Source organism: Ptychodera flava, chromosome 5 (assembly GCF_041260155.1).
Source record: "Ptychodera flava strain L36383 chromosome 5, AS_Pfla_20210202, whole genome shotgun sequence".
Classification (NCBI taxonomy): Eukaryota; Metazoa; Hemichordata; class Enteropneusta; family Ptychoderidae; genus Ptychodera; species Ptychodera flava.
The window spans coordinates 37,917,047-37,934,922 of record NC_091932.1 but is presented as its reverse complement, the minus strand read 5'-3'; the positions used below and the strand labels follow the sequence as shown (position 1 = coordinate 37,934,922).

Genomic DNA, 17,876 nt, shown 5'->3' with positions numbered 1-17,876 from the left:
AAGTTTCAATATCTGAATTCTGAAGTACTTGAATGAAGGCACAGGAAATGATGGCCAATGAAAATGCATTTTCATTGCATTTTGACAAGGAACTGTGATTTTGATCATAATGTATCAATCACAATTACACGAAAATTATGCCTCGATCCTCCCTACAGAAAGCCCATGGTCTATTTCTACCCCTGCTACAGTATGCCTCAGTGCTTCGAAGGTTGTGTTGTCATGACGACTATCAAACTTCGCCTGCAACTCCGAGAGTGAAAAGGGTTGACAATAGGTCACCAAACTTTTGACTATCACTACCGTCCATTATACCTGTTTCCGTGGTTTGCAATATTCACATCAAATGACTAGAAAATTCACTCCACGGGCAGAATCTTGTTGCTTTTCTTGTCTAGTTCACGAAAAAGAGATATCTCTGAAAGTATGCATGGGCTACCAGCCATTGTCAATGGGCTACAAGCTTCAGAAAATGTTAGCTCAAGTGGACTACCATGGAAACAAGTTAATTTCGAGCCCTGCCTGCCCTGCCATGTATCGCACTCCATGCGGTTACGTGATGTGAAGCACCTACACCGCTTGCTACGGTTCCGTAGCCCATGCCACTCACAGGCTTTTTGTGTGGGAGCGCTACACAAACAGGAAGTGGCAGGGCCACGGATCCCCAGCAACGCTGCTCTGTGTCGATCGATCGATCGAGCGCAATGAAAAGAGCTACATGAAAGTGTTTGGCTTGGGCGTGGTCTAAAGTGGCATTCATTACGCTGACTGGTTCAAAGTTGCGCAAGTCACTGATCGTACGTATTGCCACTCGCGTGGCACACTCCGTAAATCGCCCTATAATTGGTCGATTGATATCAGCGTACCTCTATTGTATCAGTGCCAGCTGATATGCGGATACACCGCGGCCGTTTCAATCATTCACGGTAAGCGAATGCGGAAGGATTACATTGACAGCGATCTACTCAATTCAGTCCTTGTGGTGATAGAGGTGGGACGACTTCAGTCACATACTGTACGCTGTTCCTGGTCCATGACCCTGATTGTACGTGGGAGCTCCGACTTGTAAGTATACGCTAACTCACAACTCACGATAGCTTACAGCCTAGCTCTGCATGGCCGGCAGGGCTGTGTGGTTCCCGGCGTTATGGCATATCCCACATGACGCCGGGAACACACAGCCCTGCCATGCGAAGAGCTACTTACAGCCCTGCGTACGATGCTGTGTGTTGTAGCTGTAGCGGCCAACACACAGCATCGTACGCAGGGCTAGCGAGAGAGTTGCCGATATCGACGGTTATTTACGAGAAGTGAATAAAAGACTGGCATTTTTGGAAGCGATCGAGCAGCTGAGGTAGGCTGGGATACGACTTGGGCCTAAGAACGTTGAATTTCGGCAGTAATTTGGCTGTTTACGTCAAGTCCCAAAATGGATTTGAAGTCACCGACCCTACGTACGGGTCTTTGCAGGGCTGTGGTGAGCGGGGCGATTAGCTGTAGCGGAACACACAGCATCGTACGCAGGGCTAGATAGCTTAGCGAGCTCGGTTTACTCGCTTCACACGACGAAAGCCGCTGTATCACTGCCGCCGTTTAAAATGCGCATGGAATGTTCATGTCGGGTTTTTAAAATTTTCGCCATTAACATTTCTGAAGACGTCTGGCATTCCCCAGATCATCAAACTTTTAAAGTACTAATTATTCACTTTGATATGACTTTACTATTGTCACTGTTATTGAAATAAAATCTGCTGAATTAAATCCTAATCAAAATCTTAAATAACAATAGGCACGTTACAGTTGCTGTACTGGCAAATCGATTAATTTAAATGTCAGTGAAAATGTATCAAAAATTAAGTCAGTGAAATTCAATCATTGTGAATATTGATATTTTTAGTTTTTTTCAAGCACTTATCTATTTTCCTTAGGTTGTCGGTCTTCACTGATCTCCTTGACTTGATCTGTTCAGGAGATGGTGTAATTCATATTTGTGCATTTCCAGGAACAATTGTCACAATTTTATTGTCAAAATGTCTCCTGACTACTTTCTTTCAAATTAAGTAAGTCAGGCGTGCATAATTCCCGACCGTCTGGAACCACAGTCTCATTGACACAATTATTAAGTCTACCTGCCACCACGGACCAGGTATGTTGCAGACAGGATATCCATCCATACTTGGGGTAAAGATCATTCAATTGTCAGGGATCCTGAAGTGTAAGCAGCTTTCTTCAACAGTAACTGGTCTGTGATGGCAGGTTGAGTATGCGCCTCCAATCTGATTAAAATCAGATGTAGAGTACGGCGACGTCTTTATTTACACGGTATTTTCTTGTGAGAGGCGACGGCACGAGAATACCATGTAACGTCGCCGTACTCTGTATCAGATTGTAATCAGATAGTATGTGCCTCAAAAGTGAGGGAACTAAATTTTTTCTCTCACTTTCCTAAATAAAACTTTCCATCATTCTCTTACCAAATCAACAATGAAAATCGGGGGTCACCGCAGAAAGTTTGGAGCTAACAAACCAAATTTCCAAACATTTTTTCAATGTTGAAATTCCAAATGGCTGCCATCCCTATGTTAACCTTATTGTGGAGGGGTTTTTGGATTTTCCAAAAACTAAAGACATGAAAGTTTTACTTTCTGCGTGAGCGGTATAATGACACCCCCTATGTGGTAGATCAGAAAAGAATTGTAGAAATTTTAGAGTCTCAATATCGGTCCACAAAGTGCATTTAACCTTTGAAAACTTGTGTCAGTGAGACTGTGGTTCCATTTGATGAGGAACAATGCATGTCTGAGAGCTCAAACTTTGTCATTTAGAATTTATAAAGTAGAGTAAAAGAAGGAATCATTTTAATTTCAGTGAAATGGCTTAAATTTGATCCAAAACCTGTGGTTGTCATTTACTGGGATGAAATTCTTGAGTCTTACACAAGTAAAATGATATCCACTGATGCAGTGTTTCTTCTAGACAATGGGACGGATAGGGGATTCCCCTCTGTTGACATGTTGGCACCCCCAATTAATTTGTCAAAGGCCCAGAACCAGCCCACGCCCTCCCCCCCACCCCCTGAAATAGTGCCAGTCACACGTTAGAGATACAAGTAGAACACATGAAATGGTGAAATCCCCCCTAAATTTTCTGGGAAAGGGGGAAAATCCCCCTGATGATGCCATCCTGGATAAAACACCGCTGAGAGCTGACAGTTGCAATGTAATTAATGGAGATCATTAGATTTATCCTTCATATCTGAGGTTATTCAATATTGCATACCCAAAGATCTAGAATCAAAAGCGAACAGTATTGGCAGCTACATGTAGCTTCATGCTCCTATTGAAAAAACTCTCGTTTTAGTAAATGTTCATTAAACCAGTCAAAGGAAAATTTATTGAAAGTTGATAATGTATATGCACTCCTAACATATGTAACAGTTACAGCAAGATATTTTCTGTGATGATTAATTAATTAATTGTCAACATCGCCTTCAAGGGGACAGTTGCCACAAGAGACTATCACTTAATTTTCAATGTCAGTCCACATACTCAGATAAATGCCTTTTCATTTTGTAGTTAAACCATCATTCACTTCCCAACTAAACATGTATAACACACATGTACGGACGTTGAGCCTTTCAAATTTGCAAGCATATGTGTGTTTTGCCTCTAGGAGAAGAATTAAATATATTTGATTTAGTAGTGCTAATAATGGATAACAACAAAGTTACTCCAAATATGTTCTTTAATAATTTCTCCATCCACATAGGTGTCTACAACATGAACAGTACATGGAAGAACAGTTTCTGTTTACTCAGCATCATAATTATTATACCGGGCGCAGTTTCCCCATCACCATTGAAAGGAGTGCCAGGTAGGTTGGGTCTGAAATTGTCTTTCAAATGAGCAACTTCAAAAATATCTTTACTGAAATTAAAAGAGCAATACATGGGAGATAGATGAAAAGTAGATATACTTTAAAGATATATAAAGTATATTTTGAAAGAACTTTCCAAATAAAATATTCGGTGAACTCATGCATATATTGCAACAAGTTCAAATTTTTAAGTTCAATATAACGAATGAAATACTGCATCAAAACTTTTTAGCTCACATTTGGCATATATGGTAAGTCCGCTGCATCTGTATGTCAGTATGTCATATAATGCATAGCTTTATGTATGGGGGCCCGTTCTAGTCAAAATTATGTTTTATTAATTTTAGTATGTTAGAATTAATTTTATGTAGACTGGAATTAATTTACTAGCACCTCGAATTAATTGTATGTTTCTTTTAATTACTTTTTATATGCGTTAATTAATTTTGTGTATCATGCCGAATTAATTTTATGTGTTCCAATGAATTATTTCTGCTTATCTTTGCTGTAATTAATTTTATGTAGTCTAGAATTAATTTTGCTAACATTTCAAATTATTTATATGTTTTTATGTGCCGGAATTAATTTTATGTAGTCTAGATTTAATATATTAATTTCTTCAATTAATTTTGGGTTTTCACAATTAATTTAATGTGTGCTAGAATAAATTTCTACTAGTGTCTTGAATTAATTTTGTGTTTGGTCGAAGTAATTATGTGTGCTCGCTCGAATTAATTATGTGTTTGAGCGAATTAATTACATGTGTTCGCTCGAATTAATTATATGTGTTTGCTTGAATTATTATATGTGTTTGCTCGAATTATTTTCGGCCCATCCCACAGTCCTTTGTGCGCACTTTCTTAAATCAATATGGCGGCTCCCGACCGGAGTGGTACTATTCAGGCGCTTGAACTGTGATCTGTAAAAAAATGGAAATCAATAAACTGATCACAAAAACTTTTGTAGTGTCTCCTGTCTGAGGGATCGTGTATGTGATTGCCCATAGAGTACCCCCGCCTAACAGACATTATTGAATGTTATCCCTGAAGGTTTGGCTAGGCTAAGCTAAGGCTCGATATGGACCAAGGATTTGCAGTTTGCCACAAAGGACAGGATTAGCCAGATGATCAAATTCAATAAGAGGTCATACAATCCAGGCACCATAGCAGCAACAACTTAGTTGCTTTGCTCTCACCCAAACTTTCCCACCCTGCTATAATGAAGCTTTAGGCTAGAGAAAAAAATTCTTGTTCATTAGATTTTTTGGACCAAGGCTCAGGAGCGGCGAGCGAAATTTTTTTTTGCCCAAAGGGAACCGCAGTCCTTAAGACTTTTTTACCGGGATGCAGACAAGGCAAACTAATCTTTTGCCTTTCGGGTAATCAGAAATATCTAAGACAAGGGAGATACACTGAATTCAACACTATATTTCTCAACAATAACATATTAACATATGTTCAGTTTGTGTTTGCACAACATTCTGAGTATTTCAACATGCTAGAACTGATATGCACAGCAAATCTGTGAAATCAAACAATTCAGTATTGTCCTTCAATATCCTCCTGCTAGAACCTGAGCATCTGAGTTTTTTCAATTTACTTTGGCCCCATGTCTTGGCCTCTTTACCGCTGTCCTGACACATTTTACACAATGGCCTAACCAAACTGTATTGTGATCTGAGTGAAGTTAGTGATATATAGTCATTGTTCAGAAGGTTCTCTTGTCCTCCACAAGAAAAAACAGCAAGCTTCAAATGATACTGTTGTTGCACTGTAGTAAGTTATAAGTTGCTTCCATTGGACTGGTAGAGGCCACAGCTTGGCGTACAACAACATCACTATATACAGAATTCATGGTTCCATGGAAATAGCTAGGGCTGGCCACAAATATAGCAGTTGTCCTCCTGTACTCTAGTCAATGCTGCCATCTATGAAAATACAAAACATGCATTGTAGCCCTAAAATTTTTTGAACACCTCTTGTGTGTGACAATTCTGACAAGCAAACTTCTCATGACATGATGGCTATCATTCAATATACCATCTCGCACTGCACACACTGTTCTGGTCGTGGCAGCCATGTTTAATTTGGTCCAGCCTCCGCAAAGCCACCAAACTTGCTGCATAGTGACATCTCAGATAAAACTTTAACATCAACGCAACGTGTGTTTTTTTCATTGTCATAAATCTTTATACTTTCGATGCAATTTTCAGTGCAATCTGATGCATGTCCATCGTCTGCTGTCACGATCTTGGTAAACAGAGTGCCAAACATTTTATCAGGACAAACACTGAACAGCGTCGGTAGAGTTGACTTTTCAGATCCTCAAATTCAGATCCTCAGATCCTCAGATTCAGATCCTCAGATCTCAGACCTCAGATCCTATAACATCAGACGCATGCAGATTCGGAATTAAAATTTCACAACTTTCAAAGTTTGATGTATATATGATAAATAAAATATAATTTAGATTTGAAAAGGCTTTAGAAATTATTTTATTTCTATCTTGAATCTTGAACTTAAAAACTTTGATCTCAGAATCAGAACGTCATCAGTCGAAGACAGGGTGCGCAATATGATTCAACTTGTTATATTATCACGTGAACGTTCCCTCTATAGTCAATACAAAGAGACATAGAGATAGACACACACCATCGATCGAACGATCAAGACCGCGACGATCATGTTAATGCCGGCTATCGGCTGTCCGTATTTTACCATCGTTCGTAATATTTATGGCGAGGGAATAAAACTAATCCATGTTGGAAGCCAGTGACCCCGGGCTAAATCAGAATTCAGGGGTTGGAAGAAGCAAGTTAGCTATCTGTAATTGTAGACCCGTGTTCGTTGAAACTTGTTAAGCGAAAATGTTTATGTAGGGACGTCCGACTATTTGTTTTCATTCATAACCGCCTTGTATATGTCATATTCAAATTACTTTTTTTTAAATTGCAATCATACTGTTAATACAGGTATTGTGAAAGGTTTGTAAATTTGAATCTGCATCTGAAGTTACAGGATCTGAAATCTGAGATCTGAGGATCTGAATCTGCAGGTCTTGGATCTGAAAAGTCAACTCTACCGAACGGCGTCTTTGGAACTAACTGTTGGCCACATGCTGGCGATCAAATTAACAGTCATAGTGTACTAACCTTGACAAAACAGAGAGATTTCAGCCAAAGATTGACCCTGAGTCTGTGTCGTGATAAAATTTGCAAACTTCAGACATCAAGTTGTATTGACGGAGCTCAGTGCAAACAATATGAGGCATCAGCACGCCAGCAAGTGTACAATATTTATCCACTAGCTCAATATACAATAACTTTCAAAACACATACTTTAATCTTGTGGGGTTCCAGAAAGAAGAATTTATGACCATGGCAATATTTCGCAAAGACATTCCTTTGCTCCCTATTTAACTGATGGATTGAACCTACTCCATGTTGTAGGCACCTTTTTCATTCGCTTCAGGTCACATTCACCATATGTCTACCATGATAGCTGTTACAGTCCACCATACATCAACCCTCTCAAAGAGCATGCTGTAACTGCTGTAGCACTAGCTGGACAACATTGAACAAAATAACTACACAGTAGACTGAAATAAGTGCCTTTGACATTTCACACATCAATAACACTGAATCAACTAAATATCTATACGAATTATCAAAATACCACAAATTTTCAAACTCAGATATCATATAAGAATACATTTTATGCGAAAACAGACCAACACTAGCCCACTAATAGCAATAATCTCAATTCAGTGGGGACTGTGTCATCAATGATGACTTAACATTGTGCTTGTGTCACGTTGCTGATTATCTTTCTGATTGATATTTTGCAGATTTCAAATATGACTGTGCAAAGCCCAACATGTTCAACTGTACCAGTGGTGGTAATTGTGTCCCAGAAGATCATCGCTGTGATGGAGAGCCGGATTGTGAGGATCACTCAGATGAAGCTGGTCCTTGTCTATTATGCCAAGCACCACACACGTTCATGTGTGAGGGGAAGTGCCAGACTAAAAAGATGCAATGTGATGGTCAGCAGGATTGTCGTGACAATGAAGATGAACATGATTGCTGTAAGTTTTTCAAAAATCATCTGCAGTCATAGCAACAGGAAAGACCATCTATTAAATTGCACTGTGGGAATTCTGCTTAATACAGTTGACGTGCCCCACAGTGATCATTGATTAAATTGTTAACATGTCATTTTTTGTTAAAAGATAGTGTCTAGCTTACTCACAATGAACTAGTTTTCAAAACATCTCATCAGGTCGATTGATTTATGACAAACCTTGAAACTAGATTATATTGACATTTTGTCAGCAGATTCTTTTAAGCAAAACTTTCTCAGAATTTTTGTAATCAAATATGTTTAAATGATATCATGCATTGTCCAGTACCATTCTCATGTTTTGTTAATTAAATTTACCAGTCAGAGATAAGTTTGTTCAATTTGCTTGTTAAGATGAAACAAAATAAGCAACATTATATTCCTGGAGAACATTTCCATCATTTTAATGGGAAACCTTTTAGAAATCACTTGCCTTATATGATTCACATATTTGATGTGCAGGTTTCAAAGAATGTTTTCATGTTTGTTTTGAATTGTGACAGAACTTCCTATACATGTAGTTTAACTTTGCTTTAAAAGATGTTCAAAGCTTACAATTTGTTTAAGCCAGGTTCTGTTAAGAATACTGAAAAGTATGATTTTAAGTTTAATTGGTGTTGATAGGGATCATATTCATGTCAATATATCGTGATCAAAATGGCATTAAAAATATTTCTTTTTGGTGAGTTTTACTGAAGACAAATTATTAGCAATGAAAACAATACTTGTTAGATTGCTTGGACTGTACAATTCATCAAATAGTCATAACATTCATTTAGATATGTTTTGTCCTTCAAACTCAATGTCCGTACTGTCTACTTAAAAAAAATCTACCGGTGAAAATGTTTGAGCTTGCATCCACAAACATGCTGTGAAATAGTAATGGTCACATGTCAATCAGCTTTTGTGTGGTCTTTTTATCCCTGTTTGGTAAATGTATGAATTGAATTGTATTCCAGATTGTAATTAAGACATATCTTTCTTCTCAACCCTAGGTAACATATTGTCTGACAAAGAAAAGGTCACTCGAGAGGATGGAACTTGCATAAACAAAACCCTTGTATGTAACAGAAAAGACTTCTGGCAAGGTGGATCAGCTGAAGTTGAAGAGATATGTGGAACAACTACTGGTATGCATATACAGATAATAATTAGCTCTAATAGGATTATTCTACATATGTTTACATTGAGTGATAATTTCCTATTTCTTGTGGATTCAACAAAGAATACACTCTTTTGTACGATAAGTACAGATTAAGGTTCACAAAGAAAATTGCTTTATAATTTCCAAATACAAAAATACCAGGAACATTTCCACCACAATGTATACCCAATCTCAGGTTACAAAGAAAACAGAATGTGACATATATGTAAGGGACAACAGCTTGAAATGTAACGTTGTAAGGGTAAAGGTTACCAGTGTCCATGCAGCTAAAAGGGGGAGTCCAGACAATTGTAAAAAATTCCCCAATATCTGTGACTTTATCAACATCTGATATCCATATTGTTTACACAATAAAAAAAAATTTGAATGAATGGTTTGCCTTTCTCTACAGACAGATTTTGTCAACAATTGCAGTATTTTGATAATTTTCACTCAACTCCTCAACTTAAGACTTTAAAGCCCCAATAGCTGCTAATTTTATGCATTATTTTCTTGATTTTATTTTCAAACCAGAGTTGGTTTGTTTAAATGTACTTACTGAAGGAAATGTATTGAAGTATCACTGCTCGCTGATTTGGACCATGCCTACACGTTTTAACAGATTTAATAATAAACGGGTGCCGCACCCATAAAATGGCGCTCCACGGGAAAATACAAAAAACAGTATTTCCTGCACATATACATCGTGATCATAACAGAAACAAGCATGATGTCATTTACTTGAATGCACAACACACGATGGCCAACATTTTGTTGTTGTAATCTTTATTTTCTCTGTCATATGATTAGTTTTTGAAAATGGCGGGAAATCTAAAAGGACGTTAAAATCTTTGAATTTACATGCCACCCTCGACACTCATAGCAGTGTTATACATTTTTTCAGTCTCTAATGGGTCTTATTCAAAGAAAACTCTTGGAAAACTAAGGATATCTTGAGATCGGTTTATTAACATTTGCAGCTATTGGGGCTTTAATTAAATTAGCCAATGAAGATTGCTTGCTTTCAAATAAAACTGAATTCATAGTTGAATACATTCAAGTGACTGTTCCCTTTCTAATTTTGCTGTTAATTAAGGTTGTGCAAAATACCAGTATATGACAGGTTTGAAGTACAACTTTCGGAAAAAAGTTTAACTTCTATAATACTTCAACAGGAGTACATTATCAACAGCAATTTAAGACGTTTTCATGATTAGAACACGTGGCGCGCTGCTTAAAATTTATAGAATTACATCAAAAAAGTGGTACTTGCAACTGAGCTTACTTGTTTGTATTTATATTTTTGTACTAAATGTTTGCATTTTTATCACAAATAAATAAAGGACACACACTTTTACAATATACCGGTACTGACAATTTCCCAATATTTCCTACTAGTCTGCTGGGTTTTTTCTTATAATTATGAAGCTTTTACAGCGTACAAATTTGTTTAAAAATGTTTAGTTTTTCCCTGTATACATAGGGAATAGTGGCCATTTTATGTGTCAATTATTGATAAATTTAGGTTATATTTCTTTGTTTCTGTAATCCCTTATTTGCATTGTGACCCTTTATTTGAGAATGATGATATTTAGTTCCGTTGAGAAAAATTTGAGCAAAATTTAAAATCATTATTTTTGAATGTTGTTAATTACTTCAAAGTATTATAACCAGGATTATTATTTGTTGCACTTACTTTCTCTTTCAGTTCCAAGTGCAACCTACGCTCCTATTGATGTCTCTAGTGAAATCACATCACAGCAGCCAAACAGCACCCCACCATCTTTAAAAACCCCTCCTGGAGGTCCAGTAAATGAGACCACCGTCCAAAACTCCACTACAAATGATACATCTCTCAAGAACCTTTCTTACCATGGAAAAATATCACAGCATCATCTGATGGTAAAGCAAATGATTCCAGATTATCTACTGGAGTAATAGCAGGCATATTCTTCGGTGTTGTATTTATTGGTGGTGTTGTTGTTGGTGTTGTTGTTGTTGTCCTTCGGTACGTTAATGACATTTTAAGTGTTCCCCTGCCCAGATTTAACGTGCATTGTAGATCAAACGTTTTCACCAAGCTTGAATTTGACCATAAATTGTTCTAAAATAGTTTCCCAGATGCAACTTAATTTTATGAGGTTTCCTTTCAATTGAATGCAATCAAATTATCTAGTTTACATTCACCATTATTATGTAATGTTCCTAACCAGTATTTAGAACAGAAATATTCATAACAAGCGTTAAATATTTAAAGGAAAATCTTATCGTTTTCATTATGAAATTTGGGCCCTGCGATTTTTCAGGTGCACTGATTAAAATTTTAGTCTTTAGGGTTGAAATAAAATGTGCCCTCTCTTGAATATGACTCTGATTCAATAATTTTTTTTCATACATTAGCTGCAGGCTAAAGAAGTGCAGACAAGCCAACAATACTGGACAACGACCTCTTCCCTCGGATGATCCTAAAATTGAAATGGCTCTAAATAGAATTCCATCAGAGAGTATAGGAAATGGAGATGTTCTTACAAGTAATGAAATTTAAAGTTGTTCATTTTTACTGCTATAGACAATAGTCTATAGAAGCTATTGGGATGGGTAACCGTCCAGCGTCAGTATGTATGTCAGTATGTCAGTACTGTTTGTATCTCAGTATGCATGTACTTATGTATGTCCGTCTGTCCATTTATTAGGATGTCCGTCTACTCAAATATCTTGAGAACCACAGTACTTGTAGACTTCATATTTCTTGCGTAGATGCAAATATAATTATGACAAACTACCTGTTTTTTTGTTTATTGATAGTGTTGAAAGTATGCAAATTAGCTCAATAAAGCCCTTTTTGGTAAAAAAATCTTCTTCATAACCGCTGGTCAGACAGCTTTGATATTTGGTATATGAGTCCCCAGAAATGATTAGATTTGTTCAAATTGTGATGATATTTGGGATATAGGTCCCTAGATATGACCCATTTTGGATTTGTTCAAATTGTGTAGAAATATGCAAATTTGTATTTTTGGGACAAGTTTTCTCATTATTGGTCAAAATATTTTTCATAAAAACTACTTGTCTTATAGTTTTTAATATTTGGTGTACAGGTTCATATACGTGATCAAAGCATAATGTATTCAAATTATGATGAAATCTACAATTTTGTATTTTTGGGGCAATTTTTGCCATTTTTGGTTAAAAAATTTGTTCATCAAAAAACTACTTGTCTGATAGCTTTGATATTTGGTGTACAGGTTCCTATTAAAATTGTGGTGAAATCTGCAAGTTTGTATTTTTTGGCAATTTTTGCCAATTTGGTAAATAATTTGTTTCTTAAAAATTACTTGTCTGATAGCTTTGATATTTGGTTTACAGGTTCCTATGGTTTACCTGGTGTAAAATATTGATATTGTGATGAAATCTTCAATTTTGTATTTTTTGGGCAATTTTTACAATTTTTGGTCAGAAACTTTGTTTCTCAAAACTTACTCATCTGATAGCATTTTTGTCAAACTGCCTTTATAAGTGTCCACCTAGTGTGAGAGATGGATGGCAAAGACACTGTAAGCATAGATGGCAGTGTTTTTGCTCACGTGTTAACACACGTGAAGTCATTAAGAATTTTATTTTAGCCAAAATTCCTTATTTGCAAATGTTATGAACTTTCCTAATTAAGGATATTTATCTGTCTTGACTAGACCAAAGTTGACGAATTGCTTTGTACATTTAAGATATTATGATACGAGATTATTGAAAGTCATTTAACATTTTTACTTCAGCCAATTCCTAATTTGCATTTTAATGAGAACATTTCAGTCAATTCCTAATTTGCATATTTTAATGAACTTTCTGATTGGAGATATGGTACTTGGCTTTTATAGAATCAATCTGTGGTGAATATTATTCATTATGTTGATCATAACACTTTCAATGAAGTTCCAAACATATAATGAAACACGTGAGCATGTTCAGTTCATATCTGGTTTTTAGATTGTGTTCTAGATTTTATATGGAGAGGCTTAAGTATGAAGACTATTTGCATCTTGTAATTTTCATTATATGAATTTCATTTACCTTTAATTTTGACAAGGTCAGTAGGGATGGCCAGTACAGTAGAACTGTAAGTCCGGTGAGTGAACATGCAGGTGTAAAAATATCATCATCAGCATCGTTTGCTTAATACTTGTGCATGTTTTATGAAAAATGATTAGACAAGAAATATTATGAAAAAATCTTGAAATCAAGTATAGGGACACCACTTTATGAAATTGCATTTTTCACAATACCTTACTTACCAAGTCTTTTGTGAAAGTTTGATGGCATTTTCTTTCATGAATTATTTTATTTCTGTGAGTTTATTTATGATGGGTTTCATTGTTTAAAATAGTTACTTAGTGTGATTGCAGTATGGCCAGTTTATTGAATCTTAAATACAGGTTTTAGAGAGATTAGAACAGAAGTCCAAAGATCAAAAATATTATTACAAGGTGCAGAATTTTGAAAATTTGAAAGTTCTGAAATCTTTATCATGTTCATGATGCAGGTGTAAACATCATCCAATATCAGTACTGATTTCATCCAGATGTATAAATGTAGATAGTGTGTATACTTTTGTGTATTAGTATATTACTGTATCTGTGCAGTGTATAGGGGGTAATTTCAAAATTGTAATTTGGAAAAATGTTGAAAATTACAATGTCTTAATGAATCGGATGAAAAGTCTATTTTTGATAACCAGTTGAGAACTCTGATGTTGTCAATATCTACTGTGAAAAAAAGAGAATCTACATACTTATGAAAGCATATATAAGACAATTGAGCAATACCAAGTTCAGGTGTGTCTTCCATTCATTAGATTCAGATTTTCCAGCGAAAGTTGAAAGAAACATTAACATTGGTTTTGTACACGGTTATTTCACGCAGGTTTGATGAAATGATCGTAAAGTTTTGCAAATTTTCTGTGCCATATTTCTCAATTTTGGACAAATCTTCATCTCTGAAATTTAATGTCCCAAAGCTTTCACCTCTGTATGTCATGTGTCATTTCAAATCACTGAAAGAAGAGTGGTACAAAACCTGAGATTGATAATTAGCAAGAAGATAATTCTGCATTCAAAATATTCAGTGACAGTTGAGGTGACCTTGATTATGCCAACAGGTAAACTTGCCATTCTGTATCAAAGATTTTAAAAACTTTCACGTCAGTTGTTCCCACACAGTGTCTTAGTATTTTAAGCTTTAAAAGAAAATCTTTCTGAAGAGTATCAACAATTTGGATACCATAGAGTTTTAATACAGACTATAGTTGATACTTTACATATATTCGACTTACAAAAATATACAGTATTACAAACTACTGTACTTTTACCAGAATACTTGCAGTGTTGACAAATTCACTGTTTATACAAGAGTGTATTCATGTCTAGGTGTCTGGCTACTTTAATATCTTATATCAGGGAAGTTACTTACTCTATAAGTCACAATCTCAGGAACTCAGTTGTTTGCAAGTGCATTTTGACAGTTGTGCAAGTTAACTGACAGAGAAACGTGATCAGATATTAAGCGTGTAAGTTTTTAATTTACCACACTACTTAAAGTCCAGTAAGTTTCTTGTATGCAGGTGATTTGTCACCACACAAGATTTAGTCCATGTATTTTGCATGAGAAAGATGTTTTGAAAAAATACCCTTTTTCAGGGACGCGCAAAATTATGTGCATGTCAATAAGTCTGTGTTCAGAAGCATGTACTTTGCACTATGTTGTCATACATTTCAATCACTTACATTTTTACATTCTGCTTATCTTTTTAGACAAAAAGCTTTATTCTTAAAAAAGTTTTCTTTGTACAATGGGTGCTGTATTTGATAAATAGCTGATTAATGAAGCTAAAGAAAATTTTATGACTAGTCTCCTGCCATTCTGATGTTTTTTTTATTTATTTTTTTACCAAAAAGGTAAATATTTTTGTTAACATGTATTTTAGTTCTATCATTTTTGTACCAATTACTCATGCAAACAATTTTATTTTCACCTAGAATATATAAAAAGGCTTTACAGAAATAGTGTGTAATTATAGCACTGATGCCTCAAATCTTTATCATGACTGCGTCTGTATGAAAAAGTGCCTTAGTGTTAGGTCATGCAAATTTCATGTAGGTTCTCAGTTGAATTTTGACTGTATTAAATATGTATAGTCTACCTGTCTTGAAGTCTCTTCAGAAAGAGATCAAAATTGTCTTCCATAATTGGAAAAGCACAGTTGGCTATTTGTGGAATTAACAAGAAATTTGCCCTCCTATACTCTGCAGTCACATACAGGGTACCTGCTCCAGTAGGCAAGCTGCGCCCAGGGTCATACTGCATGGATTTTCAATCTGAGCATTTTGCAATAATGTTAAAAGCATCAGCAAATGTCATAGTGGACTCGTTTGATACTACAATAGATTTGTTACCTCTCTACTCAAGCGATTTATTGACAAAATGTTTTGAGGAACTTGATGTCGATCAGAAGTATAAAGACAGTGAACAGTGAAGATGTGTATGTGAAGCTTTATGATGATTTACTTTAATTTTTTGCAAATATGTAATTTATATTTTGATATTTATTTTTCAATTAGTCAGCATTATGCTATCACTTGTGCAATGGCAAAGATTGTGATCATTATAAATCATTTTGCATAACATGTATATTTTAGTTTTTTGGCCAGTTTTTGATGATTTAATACATGTACAGTCTTTTTTTGTTATTGGTGTACTTCAGGGCAATTATGCTGAAAAATTTACATTCTTCGCAATATGGCATTAATGGTGAGTAAAGAATGGGTCTGATTAGAGCTACCGGTAGTTTGCTTAAACTGTTATATTTGAATATGGGTGATGTAAATTAAATGCCAGTGCCAAACATTTTTGTTGAATTATTTTAATTAAAGTTGTTCTCCTGTGCATATCCAGTTTTGAGTTTAATCCGTGTTAAATTCCATGATCAATCATTTCAGTGTGTTATTTTGAAAATGCTTGCCCACAGAAACCAGACATATCAAAGTATTATTACGCACTGAAATATACTATTCCATATTGTCACACCAGTAAGGTGGTATCATCAAGATAGTGTGTTGTGGTATACTCTTGTTACCGTCATCAGTTTTTGCTTGACATGTATGTTTTGAATAACTGTATTTTTCAAACAGCAAGTTTCAACAAATTGAGTCCAAACATATCGTATTAAAGGAAATACTTTTTATTGACGGAAATATTCTTTGGGTGTGCATCAGATGCTGCTTTTTAGACAAACCAAGGACAAATTACAAATTTCCCAGCAGTTTTTCATAAAAAAAATTTGACGATGAGCGGGCAGTCTTTCTGCAGTTTTGAATCTTGGATCATACAATCAGCGGACATTTTGTACTGACTTTGCATAAACAGAATACCAGTGTACCAGACATTGTGCAACCCGGTTGTACAAATAGAGTCGTGTGTCAGCAGAACTAGTTCATTACTGATGTCGTGAGAGTTTCTGAAAGAACTGTGAGTAGTCAGTACCGTTCCGTACATTTCATTGGCACCGCATAAGTGTTCATACTCGAGCCACCATCTTGGACAACGTTTGTCAACGGTGGATTGATGCTGTGCAGACTGAGATAAATTGATGTGATTTTAAACATGCTTTCATTTGAATGGCGTTTTTAAATGTACGTAGTACAAAGAAAACATCTAATTCCTTGGTGGATACTTATTAATGTGATATGTAGTTTTTCAGTGTACATTTCGCTTCAGAACCATTGTTAACACACTGTACTTTTGATCATAAGTGAACAGAGAAATTGAGAAACCTATCCGTGTTATTTATAGAGACTTATGATACTTTTGAGAATGGTTACAGTGATTTGGATCATTGTATGAAACTATTTTGAACACAATATAGAAAAACATTTGTGTTGAATATTGGAAGTTGAGTATTTTGTGAACAGTTTATCACTATTTGTGAATGTTTTGTAATAGAGTTGTTCAAACCATTGTATAAAAATATTGTGAACGGAATATGAAAGTAATATACAGTCATTTTTGATTTTCACAGTATAATTTGTATCGAGTGTTTTTGTTACCCTGCTAATGCTATTGTATGAGTGCTCTTCTGACATGAAATCATGGTGTCGCAATGCTATCTGGACTCACGTTAAACAAATAATTTGTGATAGCCAAGAAAGTTTGTGGTTTTGGCTAGTCTGGCATTTGCAAAGTATAAAATTTTAGTTTATGTCAAATTTGGGCTTTTATTATTCTTGGGCTACATTAAGATCTTTGTTTATTCAATCAACTGATTTTGAGGTGCTATATGTATGAACATGGGTTAATTTGTTCATGCAGTTGCAAACATGTTTCTTACTGATATCTTATTACGCTGCACACTTTAAAGCCACACTCAAATTTGTCTGAACCTGGAGCATACTACCAGTATAAGTGCAATTTCACACAACTTTACTAAGTTGGGTATAACAGCTACTTTATGAGTATGTGTATATATGTGTGTGTGTGCTGTTGAATTTGAGGCATTTAGCAGGATATCACCATCACCATGATGGGTTACCAGTTAAACCATATCCATTTCAGTGATGGCCTACAGGTCTTTGTTATCCCTTTTCCTGTCAAGTCCATATTTCATCATCAGGTCAAGGTTAAAATTAATGAAACACAACATATTGAAAACATAAATATTGTAAACTTGATTTTTATGGACTAAAGATGCT

The 17,876-nt window shown here is 35.5% G+C and overlaps 1 protein-coding gene across 2 annotated transcripts; it reads left to right on the top strand.

Annotated features, from left to right (window-relative positions):
• The first annotated feature begins 870 nt into the window (after window positions 1–870).
• LOC139133838 (very low-density lipoprotein receptor-like) lies at window positions 871–17,207 on the top strand. 2 transcript variants are annotated; one of them, XM_070700604.1, is made up of 7 exons: window positions 871–1,065; window positions 3,769–3,873; window positions 7,723–7,962; window positions 8,993–9,127; window positions 10,850–11,149; window positions 11,542–11,672; window positions 13,223–17,207. In XM_070700604.1, the coding sequence occupies exons 2-5, from the start codon at window positions 3,780–3,782 to the stop codon at window positions 11,077–11,079; spliced, it is 699 nt and encodes a 232-aa protein (XP_070556705.1). In that variant the 5' UTR covers window positions 871–1,065; window positions 3,769–3,779; the 3' UTR covers window positions 11,080–11,149; window positions 11,542–11,672; window positions 13,223–17,207. The 2 variants fall into 2 exon arrangements, with proteins under 2 accessions (XP_070556705.1, XP_070556704.1); XM_070700603.1 differs by having other exon boundaries at window positions 918–1,065; window positions 10,850–11,132; window positions 11,542–17,207.
• Window positions 17,208–17,876: the final 669 nt, after the last annotated feature.

Excerpts from the sequence above, each read along its gene's own strand:
- LOC139133838 (XM_070700604.1), top strand. The coding sequence starts at position 3,780 with ATGAACAGTACATGGAAGAACAGTTTCTGTTTACTCAGCATCATAATT. Across the intron at positions 7,963-8,992 it reads TGAAGATGAACATGATTGCT|GTAACATATTGTCTGACAAA; the intron begins GTAAGTTTTTCA and ends TCTCAACCCTAG. Across the intron at positions 9,128-10,849 it reads GATATGTGGAACAACTACTG|TTCCAAGTGCAACCTACGCT; the intron begins GTATGCATATAC and ends TTTCTCTTTCAG.